The sequence below is a fragment of the Giraffa tippelskirchi genome, chromosome 10 (assembly GCF_054371585.1).
Source record: "Giraffa tippelskirchi isolate mGirTip1 chromosome 10, T2T-mGirTip1v1.2.pri, whole genome shotgun sequence".
Taxonomy (NCBI): domain Eukaryota; kingdom Metazoa; phylum Chordata; class Mammalia; order Artiodactyla; family Giraffidae; genus Giraffa; species Giraffa tippelskirchi.
Window position 1 is genome coordinate 66,823,927 of NC_137284.1, and position 15,698 is coordinate 66,839,624.

Sequence of the window (15,698 nt, forward strand, 5' to 3'; positions counted from 1 at the left end):
TTTTCAGGATTCTTCTATGTTGTGACATTTGTGAGTACCTCATTCCTTTTTGTAACTAAATAGTATTCCATTGTATGGACATATCATATTTTTTAATCCTTTCATCAGTTGATGGACATTTTCGTTGTTTCCATGTTTTGTACATTACAAATAATGCTGTGAATATTTGTGTACAAGTTTCAGTACACATGAGTTTTCAATCCTCTTGAATATGTATCTAGGAATGGAATTACTTGATCATATGATAACTCTTTATTTAACTTTTTACTGAAATGCCAAACTGTTTTCCAAAGTGACTGTACCATTTTAAAACACCACTAGCAGGATATGAGTTCCACTTTATACATTTGTCAAAACTCGTTTATTATGTCTCTTTTATTTTAGTGTCCTTTGAAGAACAAAAGTTTAAATGGTAATGAAATCCCATTTATCTATTTTTATTTTTATTGCTGTGCTTCAATGTCCTATCTAGGAAAGCATTATCTAATCCAAGGTCATAAAGGTCAAAAACACCCATTTTTTCTCAAAAGTTTTATAGTTTTAGTTCTTGTATTTAGGTATATAATTCATTTTGAGGCAAGCTAAAAATGTCTAAAGTCACTTACAAATCCATGTCATCAGTAACCAAATTAATGTTTATAAAAGACAATTAATTAACAAAAACCCAACTATTTCCAAGTATTATCAAAACTGCTTTAGTAAAAGAACACTAGTATTTCATATGTAATAAATTATTGAAATATTTCTAGAATTGCATTTCCTACCTCGTGTGTGTGTGTGTGCTAAGTCGCATCCGACTTTTTGCAACGCTATGAACTGCAGCCTGCCAGGATTCTCTGCCTGTGGGATTCTCCAGGCAAGAACCCCTCCTCCAGGGGATCATCCTGACCCAGGGATCGAACCCGCGTCTCTTATGTCGTCTGCACTGGCAAGCAGATTCTTTACCACTAGCGCCACCATTCCTGGCTTGCAAAAGATCAAAATAACTGCAAAAACAAACCTCTAACCTTTTGTCATTCAGTATTATAACTGACAGTAGACTCACATGATTTTTCATGTCACTACTTCAGAGTAACAGATAAATGGAAATTCTTTCCATTTTATCTGCTGAAGTACAATGGCATTGGTGAAATATGTCATGTCTGACTTCAGTTTGATTCACATTGTATTATTAAGTAAGCAGATATAAAATTTTTATGTTTGATCTTCCAATAGAGTATTCCAGAAAATGTCTCTTCAATAAAACTCAAACTATTAAATTGCTAAAAGATACAAATTAGGCAGAGATAAAGACACAACTGCAAAAGAGTATAATGCTTAGCATTCCATTTTAATTTTCTAATGTGTAACAACATTCAATAATTGCCTGTCATGTTTATCTCGTATAATTAAAATCCTTAATGCTACTAGTGAACTGCCAGATAAGCATTCCCTTGCCTTCTCCACTAGGATCATTTCTGGGGGCAATTAACGCCAAACGATCATGGGGGATAGAAAGACAGAAACATCTGAAGCATTTTAAGGCTAAATAAACCGCTGGCATCTTGAAGCAATTTATGGTTCCCGAGAATGCTGGAATAAAATAAATGACTTCACAATGAGGGTGTTAAAACTTGGTAGCTCAACACAGAATATGACACATGAAAAAAATCAGACTCCTGAATTTTGATTGTAGTTTTTGTATCTATATCTGTTCTGCTGGCTGCTTTCAGGTTGAAATGAATACAGAATTAGCAGGCTTTAAGTGGCAACCAGAGGACCTTTGAGATACATCCAGTCACCTCATTCATTTGAATTATGAATGTGCAGATAAAGTAGCTTTCAACAACTTTCCCAATTATGATATTGTGTTGTTGAAAGGTGTACTGTTGATAGATTATTCATTTTGAAAGCACGTGGAACATATTGGTTGATTCTGATTTACAGCTGTGTGAATGAGCTCTGCTGGCACTCCATTGGAAACGTCTGGATTAATCTCAAAACTGACCTGAAAAGTCTAACCTGCTTAAATGTGTGTTATATGCACATGACTGCAATTGCAAATGAGAACATTTAGCTAGAAGTTTATCTACTATGGTCCTTATGGATTTGATAATACTGAAAAAGGTCCTTGAAAAATAGTTTCAAAATGAATAGAATATTATTTTGTAATTATATATTAAGAACAGATAACTTGAAAAGCTGGGAAAACAAAACTACCATGTATATCTCCAAACTCCTATAATCAACTATTCTACCTATAAAATTCTTATATTTAGTGTATGAAAGGTTATGAATCAACCCCTGGGCAACTAAAATGTTCATAATGAAGTATTCAGGTAAGTTTATGTAACTGCAGTAAACAGTTATTTTAATTTTATTTTTATATTTTTGTTTCATATACATGTGAAGACATATCTCTTCATATCTGCTAGGTATTTATAGACTTTCTCAGAAAATTTCAACATTAGTTTTAATTGCTGTCAGATTTTGTAGCTGTTGCTCTTCCAATACTGATATCTTACCCAATGACTAGGAGCATTCAGATTCAGGCAGTATACCTATGTAGTTCACTATCAAGGCCATTTCTAATAGCAAACTCTAAAATGCTGCTGTATAATGAAGACTTTGGCTGTTCTGTTTCTCTGACTCCTGGCAGACAGCTTCTAAGCTCTGAAATTTCCTGAGTGACAGGAGTATCTTTGCTATTCATGGTGGGTCTTTTAGGCTACATGTGAGTTTATGCAAAGATGTCTGAGGAAGGGGGATGACTATACCACAAAAACCAACCATGTATTTAAAAAGCCTGGGGCTTTCAGCCTCTTGATATCCTCCCAACCTCTGGGGAGAGGAGATTAACTGTGTGGTCAATGATTCAACTAATAATGCCTACATAATAACTCCTTCCCCACTAGAAAGCTCTGGATACAAAAGCTCACGCTGGTAAAGGACATTCGTGGGCCAAGACGGTGATGCCTCTTGGTTCCGTGGGGCAACAGCATGGATGCCGTGTTTGGGACCCTCCCAGCCCTCGTCTATGTGTTCCTTCTATTGACTGGTTCTGGTTTTCATCCTTTTGCTATAATAAATCTCTAGTTGTAAGTATGGTGCTTTCTGAGTTCTCTGAATCATCCCAGCAAATTACTGAACCTGAGGGAGTAGTGGAAACCCCGAAATCTGTGGCCAGTTGGTCAGAAGTGAGGCTCATCCGGGATCCCCAAACATGCACAGCTCACGTCTGAAGTGAGAGCAGTCTTGCAGAGGACAGAACCCTTAACCTGTGAAGTTTAGCCCAAGTCCAGGTAGTTAGTGTTAGAAATGAATTCTACTTTCAGATGTATATTTTATTTAAAAAGAAAATAAACTTATTTATGCAAGAACCCATATCCAAAATTTACTTATTCAACCAAAAAAAAAACTTTGAGAATAAGTACATACATGAAGGCATCTATGGACTTTTCCTCCCTAAATCTAACATTTACAATTTTAACTAATATTGTATTAAAAACTGGAAAAAAGTTCTAAGAACCCATTTTGGAAATAGGGCTTTGTCAGCAATATAAACATATTTGATAGAGTGTTCAGATTATGAAGTAAGAGGAAATAAATTAACTTTGAAACAGTAGAGTGATTTATTTTTAACTGGATCCAAGGCAGGGCACTGTTCTTTTAGTCAATAAGAATCACACAATGACATGAAGTATTTCCAAAGGATGATCTTTAAACATTAGTCTGTTGGATTCTTGGCTTCCCTGGTGGCTCAGACAGTAAAGAATCTGCCTGCCATGTGGGAGACCTGGGTTTGATTCCTGGGTTGGGAAGATCCTAATAAGTGTTAAACATGATTTTTATAAATTACATGGTCAAACAAGTTGGAAATTTGTTGCATTAAACTAGGTTAAACAGGTCTTTTTACCCTGGGCTTTCTTTTTTTGTGTGGTGTTTGTTTGCTAATATGAACTGTGAATCTCTCGGAGAATGACTCAGATGCTGCATTATATGCTTCTTAATTTTTTCCTACAGCATCTCACTGGACCACTGAGAAACAGATCATTCTGATAGGTTGTAATTATAACGCATTAAAACTGGATTCATGTTTTGAGCTGTACAGAGTTTAATGTTTAATTAGACCTTTTTATGTCCATTTCTAGATAAGGATAAAAATGCAGAAGCTAACAAAGAAAAACAAAACCCCTAAACTTAAGAAAATTTCTTCTTAGTTTATACTTTGAAGTTTTAAAGAAGTAAAGGTTAGACTTATGGCAAAGAGAGAGGAAACTGTTATGCACATAAACTTATTGAATATTTTTTTAATGACTATTTTAAACGACCATTTTGTGTTTATGCAGATTAACTACAATATCCTGTCAGGGCTAAACTGGCTTTCAATGTAACTATGAAAAAATGGCTAAACACTGGAGAGTAAATGGAAGTGAAGATTTTCCTTTTAAATTTAACTTTAAAATGCCCACAGATATGTTGGGGTGCTCTCAGGTTACTTTTTGAGCCCATTGATATGGTTTATGTCTAATTCTTCATGCATTTACAAAAAAAAATTCCTATGTATAAGCCTTGCTCACTACATAACCATTTTCATGATACTTTGAAGTAGAAAAAGACCAGGGATCAAACTTTAGTTTCCTGTGTCTTCTGCATCGCAGACGGGTTCTTTACCCACTGAGCCATAGTGGGAGTCCTGAAATGAGACCACACTCAACTAAAGGGTATTGGACTATATTCAACTAACGGGTATTACAGTTACTTTGGACTTGCAAGGCATTGATATAACAGGATTCTACATGAGGGTCAGTTAGTATCTCTATGAATTATGAAACCGTATAATACAATAGGTTTCCCTGCTGGCTCAGCGGTAAAGAAGCCGCCTGCAATGCAGGAGACGCAGGTTCCATTCCTGAGTGGGGAAGATCCCCTGGAGGAGGAACCGTTAACCCACTCCAGTATTCTTGCCTGGAAAATCCCACAGACAGAGGAGCCTGGAAGGTTATAGTCCCTGGGGTAGCAAAAAAGTCAGAGAAGACCTAGTGACTAAACAACTACAACCAGCTCAACAACAACATAACACAACATGAGTAATGAACAACTTTGTGGTTTTATCATATTATCATAGTTATCAGCAAGATTACCACACCCAGTCATTTCACTGAAGTTAGTGTTATCTTAGGGCTTCCCTTGTGGCTCAGCTGGTAAAGAATCAGCCTGCAATGCGGGTGACCTGGGTTCGATCCCCGGGCTGGGAAGATCCCCTGGAGAAGGAAAAGGCTACCCACTCCAGTATTCTGGCCTGGAGAATTCCATGGGCTACATAGACTATGGAGTCATCACAAAGAGTTGGACAGGACTGAGCGACTTTCACTCACTCACTCAGTGTTATCTCTCCTCTAAGGCATTGGGGAGGGGGAGGGGTCAGAGCCCAAAAGAAAGGATGTGGAATAAAACATAATAGCAGATATTGTTGATAAAGGCAAAGGTAAATAGATTTTTCTCTGCTGCTGTTGCAAATAATGAATTGTCCCTGGTAGTTACATTTTAAGCAGTGAAACACTTTGTTCCTAAAAAGGTAGAAAGCCTAGTAAGTGGACAGGATATCCTGGAGGCTATGTTTGACAGCCTGGCCTGAGGGGCTCCATGGAGCCCAGTTTAAAACCTTATAAGTAAGTACTAGTTAAGTTGAGGTCTCTGTGACGTGGAGCACACAGAACTAAGTGACGACACCGGAAGTATCCCCATCTCACACAGCATGAATGGTGGCTGCAGGAGAGTTGCCGAGGAGAGTCACCCTCAGCCTCTATGGTTCTCCCTCAGGGAGCCTGTTAGAGAATAATGCTGGCGTCCAGACTTTATTTCGCTCCGCCTTAGGCACCTGGTTTCTTTTTGTACCCACGTCTCCACAGTAGCCCTTTCTTTATTTCCCTGGTTCTTGAAACTTGCATCTTCTACCTCAGGAAAAGTCTCTCACTCTGCCTGTCTTTTTACATTTGAAGGGAAAAAGATCTCAACTGTGAAAGATGACTGTAAAAGCTTTATCTGTGTTACCAAATGAAAGGTTTAAATTCTAAAATGAATTAAGACATTAAAAAAATACTACCAACTGAAAAAGTTTCTTAGAGAAATCAGCACGCCATTTCAGCTGATTTAAAAAATTAAAAATTAAAAAATTGCCTTTTTTCCTGGCTTAATGAAACATGCTCTTCCTCAAATACAGGCATCTACTACAATAAGGAATAATTTCTCACTCCATTTTGTTTCTAATTAACCTTTAACGTTAAACTTATATCATCTTCTGTAGAATTTCATTACAAAAAGGAAAACATTCTGGGTATATTATGGTTCAGTGGTCATGTAGGTTATTTCAGAATCTACTTTCTTCATATCCATAATTAATTTTATCAGATGTACTCTGAGCTCCACAATGTCTTAAAAGTACATGTTCTTGATCTAAAATTTACTTGTAAATTGAGTACTCTATGAATTTTAAAAATTTCAGTTGGGCACTTGTACAAGAAATATATGTAGGATGCATTCCTTTTCTAAGTTTTGTTGATGGTCTTTTTTTTGTTCCCATAAATCCTAATAGGAAAGAAACCCCATACTTGGTGGAATGTATAAGCGAGTTTCTGACTGATAAGGCAGCCTCCAACATTTACAGTTCCTTACACTGAGGGACAATCGTTCAAACATGATACCTGTTTTCAAATCACCCACATCATAACTGCAGGAAACTGGTGAAATAAAGATGTAGATCATTTAGGTTATTATTCAATAATGTTAAATGATGCCATAAGGGTAAGCTATCATTATAAAATGAAAATATCTTACTAAAAAGCTTTTGTTTCACTTGTAAAGTTTGCAGAGCTTTCTTTTTATTAAAATAAGTAGTACTGCAGTACAAACCCCCTATGAAGCAACTTGTAAGAATGACTGTGGGTGCCAGAAAGGGTTTTGCAAAATATCAAATTTTAATGGACATACTTTGAACCCCACTGATGCTTCCAAAACTAACTCCTTAAGCCATTCATTACTGTCCAGAAGGTTCTCTGTAATACCATTCATAAACATGCTAGGCAAGGAGAGAAAGCATGAAAGAATCAATATAAATCATTATATTTGAGAATTACTGTTAAAGGGAAATTAATCTTATACTACTGAGGCATTAGACAAACTATGCTGAAAATTCAATAGCGACAGTAGTTAAAAGAAGGACTGAAATAATTAAAAGAGTGTTATGTGACCTGGAACAAGTAGTACAGCTATCTGATGCCAGCATGACGGTCAAAAGGCAGTACAAGGTCCTAGAATTTAGACACTGGATTGTGAACACTGAGTGCACAAAGTCAAAAGCACACACAACACTTGAATACAATACCGTCCCCTGTTTATGAATAGAGTGGTAAATAAACACAGAGCTCTCTCGTATTTCCCTACCTGAGCTGAAAAAGACTCTCCTCATCCTCAGGGCACTCGTTAACTTGCCAATATCCTTTCACAGAAGATCCTACAGAACTCATTCTGTTTTCAAAATCATACCTAAACAGGCATTCACTTTATAAAGACCCATATTTACAAATTTTAAAAACTTCCTAATGTCTATGCTCTTCCCCACAACTGGTAAGCAAGTGAACTATCACCCATTGCTGCTGCTACTGCTGCTAAGTCGCTTCAGTCGTGTCCGACCCTGTGTGACCCCATAGATGGCAGCCCACCAGGCTCCCCCGTCCCCGGGATTCTCCAGGCAAGAATACTGGAGTGGGTTGCCATTTCCTTCTCCATTAGGTGTTGATTATTTTGATACCCTCTGCACACCCCCACCTCCCCCCATCTTGTCAGAATGCAGATTCTGACTCAGCAGCTCTGCAATGCGGCTGAATTTCCAGTGGCTTTTCTGGAATGTCTGTGCCGCTGGTCTGAGTAAGAAGGGTTCAAATCCCAGTTGGCAAATGATAACCTAGGCTGACAGCCTATTTTTGTAAATAAAGTTTTATTGGAACATGACTGCAATTCACTCACATATTGTCTCTGGCTGCTTTCATGCTATAACTGCAGAATTGGGTAGTGGTTACAGATACCTTTTGGCCTGCAGAGCCTGAAATATTTGCTTTTGGAACTTTAGGAAAACATTTGATAACAAGTAATTTAACCATGGACAGTGGAGCCTGGTAGGCTACAGTCCATGGGGTCGTAAAGAGTCGGACACACACGCAGCTTAACCTAAAAGCTGATTCTCAAGTTTCCTCAGAGTCTGTCCAAGTTGGTAAGTACTTGATAAGTATCAACAACAATATATAAAATTACTTTTAGGTGATAGGAGACCTATGCATATATAACAGCGTGGGCTCAAGAAAAACAGTCCTATGAGATAGGCTTTTCTGCTTATTTGACATTAACAGATGATAAAACATCACAAATAAAAATGAGTTCAACGTTAGACTATCTGTTGACAGTGCATTATGGCTTAAACTAGATGTGAGGAACAGCAAAGACAAATGCGCTGAGAGTAAAGAGAAGTGTCTGGAAGAAATTACATAATTCAAAGAGCTCAAGACTTGAGCATCTGGCACTTTTACAATTTATCCCATTCATCTTGAAAGTGCTGTTTTGAGATAAATCTAATAAAAATGTTATTCCTTGTTTTCTCAAGGGAAGTTGAGTGGACGCAAAGAGAATTAAATAAAAATTCAATATTCCCAATTAAAGTTATAAATATAGGCCGGGAAAAAGCAAGTTGTCACAGTTACTAATATAAACCAAGAGATAAGCTGTTGTCCAAATCTGGTGTTGTACAAACCAGGCAATTCTGAACCTACCTACAATTTAGTAGGCAGAGAGAAGCACACATACTTGATGAATAGCATATAGAAAGTTTGTGGCATGCATATGTTTTATTCCAAAAATCTTAGTTGTTCTCAGTGATCTGTTTGATTATATCCCAGAACTGTGAGACAGAGGGAAGGACACTGAAAAAAGTGTCCAAGCCTGATTGTGGATCAAACACAGCTGCAAAAATTCTCTCCAACTCTTCACTCATTCATTCATTCTACAAATACTGAACACCTACTCTTCTAGTGCTTGGGATACATGAGTGAATAGAGTAGTCTAAGATAACTTCATCAATCCACGTTTTTGTACAGGAGATACAACATAGATAAAAATATAATAAATAAATTACATGGCATGTTATAGAGTGATACACCCTTTTGAAATACAAAATGTTGAGCAGAAAAAGGGGTTTTGGGACATCTGGGTGGGGTTGAAGGACAGCATAATAAAATCTGTCACATTTCAACAAAAATCTTGTATACATGTACCTTGCATAAGCTAGGTTACCTCTATGATTCTTTAAAATATCGAGGTTAAATGATATCATAATTCTGAAAATTCTACCTCTTGTTCTGTGAAATTTTAAGAGTGATTAACTGGAGAAGTACCTAGTACTATGTGCATAGGCAATCAATTTCCAGCAAACCAATCAAGTTCTTTGGAACAGACCCTGATGCTGGGAAAGATTGAGGGCAGGAAGAAAAGGAGGCAACAGAGAATGAAATGGTTGGATGGCATCACTGAATCAATGGACATGAGTTTGCACCAACACTGGGAGATAGTGAAGGACAGGGAAGCCTGGTGTGCTGCAGTCCATGGGGGCAAAGAGTTGGACACGAGTTAGCGATGAACAACAACAACAATCAAGATCTTAGAGGATTCTGGCAGTGAGGAGAAAATGTGTAATTTGGTTTTTGAGTGATTTACAGTCTGTTGCCAATAGTGACACTGTCCAAGATTTCATAGCAAAAGTAAATATACGCAGTTTGTATTATGAGGTTAGGAGAGATAATAGCCAAAAATCTATTCATATATTAACATTTGTGTGGGAACTATATTTAATACCATGTATCACGAGCGGTGAACATTTATTTGGCTCCCAGGTATACTATAAGATCTGATTTTTGGAATATTGGTATTGCTTTTCAGTACATAGTCTATCACTATGAGAAATTCCAGACAGAATTGTGCCTTGAGTTACAGATGCTTGAAAAAAAACGGTAACCACATGGGGAATGACCTAAAATAATATTCTTAAACTGATGACAGTCAAACTGTTTTATCAGTATAATAACTGATAATATGATCCACAGATGGATAACACAGATTAAATAGAAATGCCATAAGGCCACTATTGAACAGGACAGGGGATTAATGTCTTTGCACTACACACACATGGGGATCAATTTTATGTTTAAACTGAAAGCTGTAAGAGACTTTTCTTGAAAGCCACTTTAAAACCCCATTTCCACCATACATCTGGAAAGCTGATTTGGCTGAGCAAAGGCAGGGGTAGTAGAAACTGCAATTTAGAGAACGCCTAAGATAGAGTACCAAAGTGATAGCATTCCACTATCTGGATTGACAGAACATCAGCAGTAATTCCAAAGAAATCAGGCAACAGAGAGTCAATTTCCTTAGACTTTGAGTAAAACTGTTAGTAAACACTAAAATATCCCACTGGACATGCATCATAGATCAGATTTACTGAGAAAGGAGTGATGCTGGATAGACACAAAGAACTAAATTGGAAGAGTTCACTTGAAGATCTTCAATCCTTTCACAATTTCCATGAAGTTCAGTTCTTCCAGGGACCCACCTTTTTCCTAGATGTGCTTTTCTTTTAAAATATAGTACTGAGTGCTTCATGCTTTGAATCAACAGTGCTAAGGCAGGAAGTCTACTGCTTTTGGTCAATTTCAGTTTTTTCTGTAGTTGTATTTTTTTCAAGAGATCAAACATTTTTGTGGAGAAGACTCTTAAGAGTCCCTTGGACTGCAAGGAGGTCAAAGCAGTCAATCCTAAAGAAAATCAGTCCTGAATATTCCTTGGAAGGACTGATGCTGAAGCTGAAACTCCAATACTTTGGCCACCTGATGTGAAGAGCTGACTCACTGGAAAAGATCCTGATGATGGAAAAGACTGAAGGCAGGAGGAGAAGGGGACAACAAAGGATGAGATAGTTGGATGGCATCACTGACTCCATGAACATGAGTTTGAGCAAGCTCCGGGAGTTGGTGATGGACAGGGAAGACTTGTGTGCTGCAGTCCATGGGGTCACAAAGAGTCGTACACAACTGAGCGATTGAACTGAACTGAAACATTCTCATGAGAGTCACAAGATATTTTTAAATTTTTTTTCTTTTTTTTTTCTAAAAATAAGATTGACTGTTAAGTGGTTGACTGAAGTGCTCATGCATCTAATTAGCAGATCAGGGTAAAAGAGAGAATAGATGAGAGTCATTCTGAAAGTTTACAGGCTATATTAAAAACAAATGATTATCTTGGTGATTCACTATGAGTAACAATTTAAAATCTGAGCAAAGACTTACATGCTACAAGTCAGGAGAAACATTTTTAAAGTGATCTTCAGTTTTATGTTTTAATGACTAACTATGGATCTTCTACATTATCATCATATCACCTCAGAATGGGAAGTGCATTTACATTTTTCCTGCTATTTATAGCATCTATGTTATTTAACATATACTCAGAGTACATCACGCAAAATGCCAGGCTGGATGAAGCACAAGCTGGAATCAAGATTGCCAGGAGAAATATCAACAATCTCAGATATGCAGATGATACCACTCTAATGGTAGAAAGTGAAAAGGAACTAAAGAGCCTCTTGATGAGGGTGAAAAGAGGAGAGAGAAAAAGCTGGCTTGGAAACTCAACATTCAAAAAACTAACATCATGGCATCTGGTCCCATCACTCTATGGCAAATAGAAGGGGAAAATGTGGAAGCAGTGATAGATTTTATTTTCTTGGGCTCCAAAATCACTGCAGACAGTGATTGCAGCCATGATATGAAAAGACACATGCTCTTTGGAAGGAAAGCTATGACAGCATATTCAAAAGCAGAGACATCACTTTGCCAACAAAGATCTGTATAGTCAAAGCTATGGTTTTTCTAGTAGTCATGTGTGGCTATTAGAGTTGGACCATAGAGAAGGCTGAGTGCCGAAGAATTGATGCTTTTGAACAGTGGTGCCAGAGAAGAGTCTTGCAAGTCGCTTGGACAACAAGCAGATCAAACCAGTCAATCCTAAAGGAAATCAGTCCTGAATATTCACTGGAAGGACTAATGCTGAAGATCCAATACTTTGTCCATGTGATGCAAAGGGCCGATCCTTTGGAAAAGATCATGATACTGGGAAAGATTGAAGGCTAAAAGAGAAGTGGGTGGCTCAGGGTGAGATGGTTAGATAGCATCACTGACTCAATGGACTTGAGCAAAGTCCGGGAGATAGTAGAGGAGAAAGAAGCCTGGTGTGCTGCAGTTGATGGGGTCGCAGAGTTGGATACACTGACTTAGCGACTGAACAACAAAAATGTTATTTGATACAGAGAATAAAAAAGCAATTACTCTTACAGAAGTTATTCAAGGCATACTAAACTTAATATTGTTCTAAATGTATTGAATAATCTTAAATTTAGAAATCCACATATACTAACCTGCAAAATTCTTATATTCAGAGCATTAACATAATGGAGTCTTATAATGGGGGCTCCTATCACTAGACTTAAATATAACAGTAATTATGAGATAAGGTAAAAAAAAAAAAGTCAGGGTTTTTGGAAACTTCATTTTGGTGACAGATTTAAGAAATTCCATAAGTGTGTCACCACAATACCCCATAATGGTTTATATATGTGAGATGATCCTATTAGTTCATGTTGTCTTCTGAACTATATAATAAAACTGGAGGAGTTCTGTTCTGATAGCAGAAGTTATTTCAGCAAGGTTGGTGGGTAACTACCATGTACCTCTCTCCTAGTAGTTTAATTCATCTCCATGAAAGGAGGAAGATCACTGTCCAATGTTTGCAAATATTGGTACAAAAAATATTTTGTGACATTCGTGACATCCTCAAGTGACATCTGTGATTCAGGCTGACCCATAGGAAACTGATCTCATTCCATAATAAAATGACAGATACATTAAAAGAATGGAGAAATATTGCTTAAAGCTGATATATTATGACATAGAAGCAAAGAGTTCACTAAATACTTTGGTCAAAACCACTCTTTACAAACTTTTGGCAAATGATTAACACAGTATCTTAGCTTCTTTTTTTGATATACTTTTTGTTTCTTTAGAAAACAAAAGTTTCCTAACTCTATGTACCTTTTTCTGGTTTTGTTTGTTTGGGCCAGTCTCAACTTAATGATGAATAAACAAGAGATGCTTGAGTTTTCACGAATTATGGCTTTCATTCTTCTCCTCTGCCACTGAATGTACCTTAGGCACATCACAAATCTTGCCAGTTCAGTTCTTAAAAGTCTGTCTAGTTCCAAACTTTATTCTCAAATTATATTCACATCTTCTCTACTCCTCCCCACTCTCTGTACACAGACTTGCTGAGGATTGTCAAGCCTACTCAGCAGACTCTGCATCAGCCCCAGAGGAGGTCTCTGGCACCATTTTGCCTATATGTAAGGCTTCCCTGGTGGCTCAGTCAGTAAAGAATTTGCCTGCAATGTGGGAGACCTGGGTACAATCCCTGGGTTGACAAGATCCCTTGGAGGAGGGCATGGCAACCCACCCCAGTATTCTTGCCCAGAGAATCTCGTGGACAGAGGAACCTGGCGGGCTGCAGTCCATATGGTCACAAAGAGTTGGACACGACTGAACAACTAAGCACTGCACAGCCAGGCTTCCCTGTCACCAACTTTGGGACTTGGTTGCCAACTTCCGGATAATGAGACAAGTGCCACTGAGGGTCCTGTTATATACAAATGATAGACACACAGTGTGGTGGTGCCCTGATGTTCAACGTAGAACTCACTTCGGTAAACTTTCGTTTCCCTCCATCCTGAAACACGTGCGTTTCAACCCCAAAGACAACAAATGTACAACAGTGAGGAAAAACTGGACTACCGTGGCTGTTGCACCTGGACGTCTCCACGAGCCTGCCATTCTGGTCATAGCATGCCATCGCCTGGTAGCGATATCCTTGACCACATTCCTTGATATCTCCTTGGACCTTCACTCCCAGCAACACTTCCGCTTTCCCCTCTGGCAAAATGCAGTCGGACCAGTTTCCCACAGGCTGTGCGTTATACTTGTCACAGGGACAATACTGCGTCTCAATCAGGGGGTACAGATGAGAATTTTTACATTTTTCCTTCTTCTTACTTTTTCCTGTGGAGAAAATTAAGTTGGAAAACACCATTATTAATACCAAGCATCCTGAAGTTTTTTTTTTTTCTCCTTTCCTACCTTCCTTTCTTCATTTTTAACTGTATTCAACTGTAGCCTATAAATAAATGCTACTTTCTCCCTCTGCAGTGCTTTTTATGTAGGTTTTTGTTAGTACTGGGTGCTTTGCATGGTGAAAATTTTCTTTTTTCTTCTCAATTAAAAATAGCTCATTTTGAATAAGGCAGTAACTGTTGTGCTGAATTTTACACTCCTCAAAAAAATTAAAATCCTCTTAAATGATCACGAGCTTTCACTGACTGGGGAGTCTGAGGAAACTGCATAAATATCTCCTTTATAATCTGTGCAAAAATATGACATGAAGAGAGAGACAGTTACTGCACAGGCCCACACAGTTAACTAACTTTCTGTTAAGTCCAAATAGATGGTATAGTTATATAAGGGGTTATAGTTCAGAAAATGAGAGTTTCGCATTTATTTTTCTGATTGTGATTTCACATCTTTCAATAGTTCTGAAGAACAATCATTTTGACATACTCGGTGATTAATGTAGGGAATAATGATATTAAAAATGAAAATGCTTAATATCAAATAAAAATATTAGAAATAGCTTGCATATAAATCTAAACAAATTCCCTTGTAAGATAAAAAAACGAGTATAATAGTAATATGTGCCTGAATAAAATCATTATTTTAATTAGATTACATATATTTATGTCATATATATATTAATTATATTGCACATAACCAGTTACGTATGTCTTACATATATATTTAACTTTTATAAGCTGCCTTAAGGCAATGGTACCCCACTCCAGTACTCTTGCCTGGAAAATCCCATGGACGGAGGAGCCTGGTAGGCTTCAGTCCATGGGGTCGCTAAGAGTTGGACACAACTGAGCGACTTCACTTTCAGTTTTCCCATTCATGCACTGGAGAAGGAAATGGCAACCCACTCCAGTGTTCTTGCCTGGAGAATCCCAGGGATGGCGGAGCCTGGTGGGCTGCCGTCTATGGGGTCGCACAGAGTCAGACACGACTGAAGCGACTTAGCAGCAACAGCATACAGTTTTCAATAGTCTTCATTATGACAGCTGGTCCATTTTACCACTTCAAATTCGGAATACTAGCATGAATATTTTTAGGTTTCTTTGGCCACTGACTATTTTTGAATGCATCAGAGTTTAGTTCAGCATGATGGCTCCTGTTTCTGCTCATTACACTTTTTGCCACTGTGACTACCTTTTAAAATAAAGCTTTCAGATATAGAATTAATGTCGTATTTCTCTTCTAGATAATGAAGGATAACCTGAGGTTGTGACAAGAAGGACGACTTAAGAAAGTCAAGTTGCAACCTCTCCTTGTGTTCCTAAAAAATTTTTTTTCTAAGCACCTCACAGTCTATTGGTAATTCAACAAAGGTACATGTTTAAAGCAAAGAGTAATCTAGCACAGATCGTTTAGGCAGACAGAGTTCAATTTTCAAGGCTACTTTTT

At 37.7% G+C, this 15,698-nt stretch overlaps 1 protein-coding gene across 3 annotated transcripts in view; it reads right to left on the reverse strand.

The window, feature by feature from the left end:
- THSD7A (thrombospondin type 1 domain containing 7A) overlaps positions 1 to 15,698 on the reverse strand; it is a 461,702-nt gene that overhangs the window by 51,027 nt on the left and 394,977 nt on the right. For all 3 annotated transcript variants that reach the window (XM_081535379.1, XM_081535377.1, XM_081535378.1), the window contains exon 13: positions 13,920 to 14,183. In XM_081535379.1, the coding sequence (XP_081391505.1) occupies positions 13,920 to 14,183 (264 nt within the window). The remainder of the gene's footprint in view (positions 1 to 13,919; positions 14,184 to 15,698) is intronic.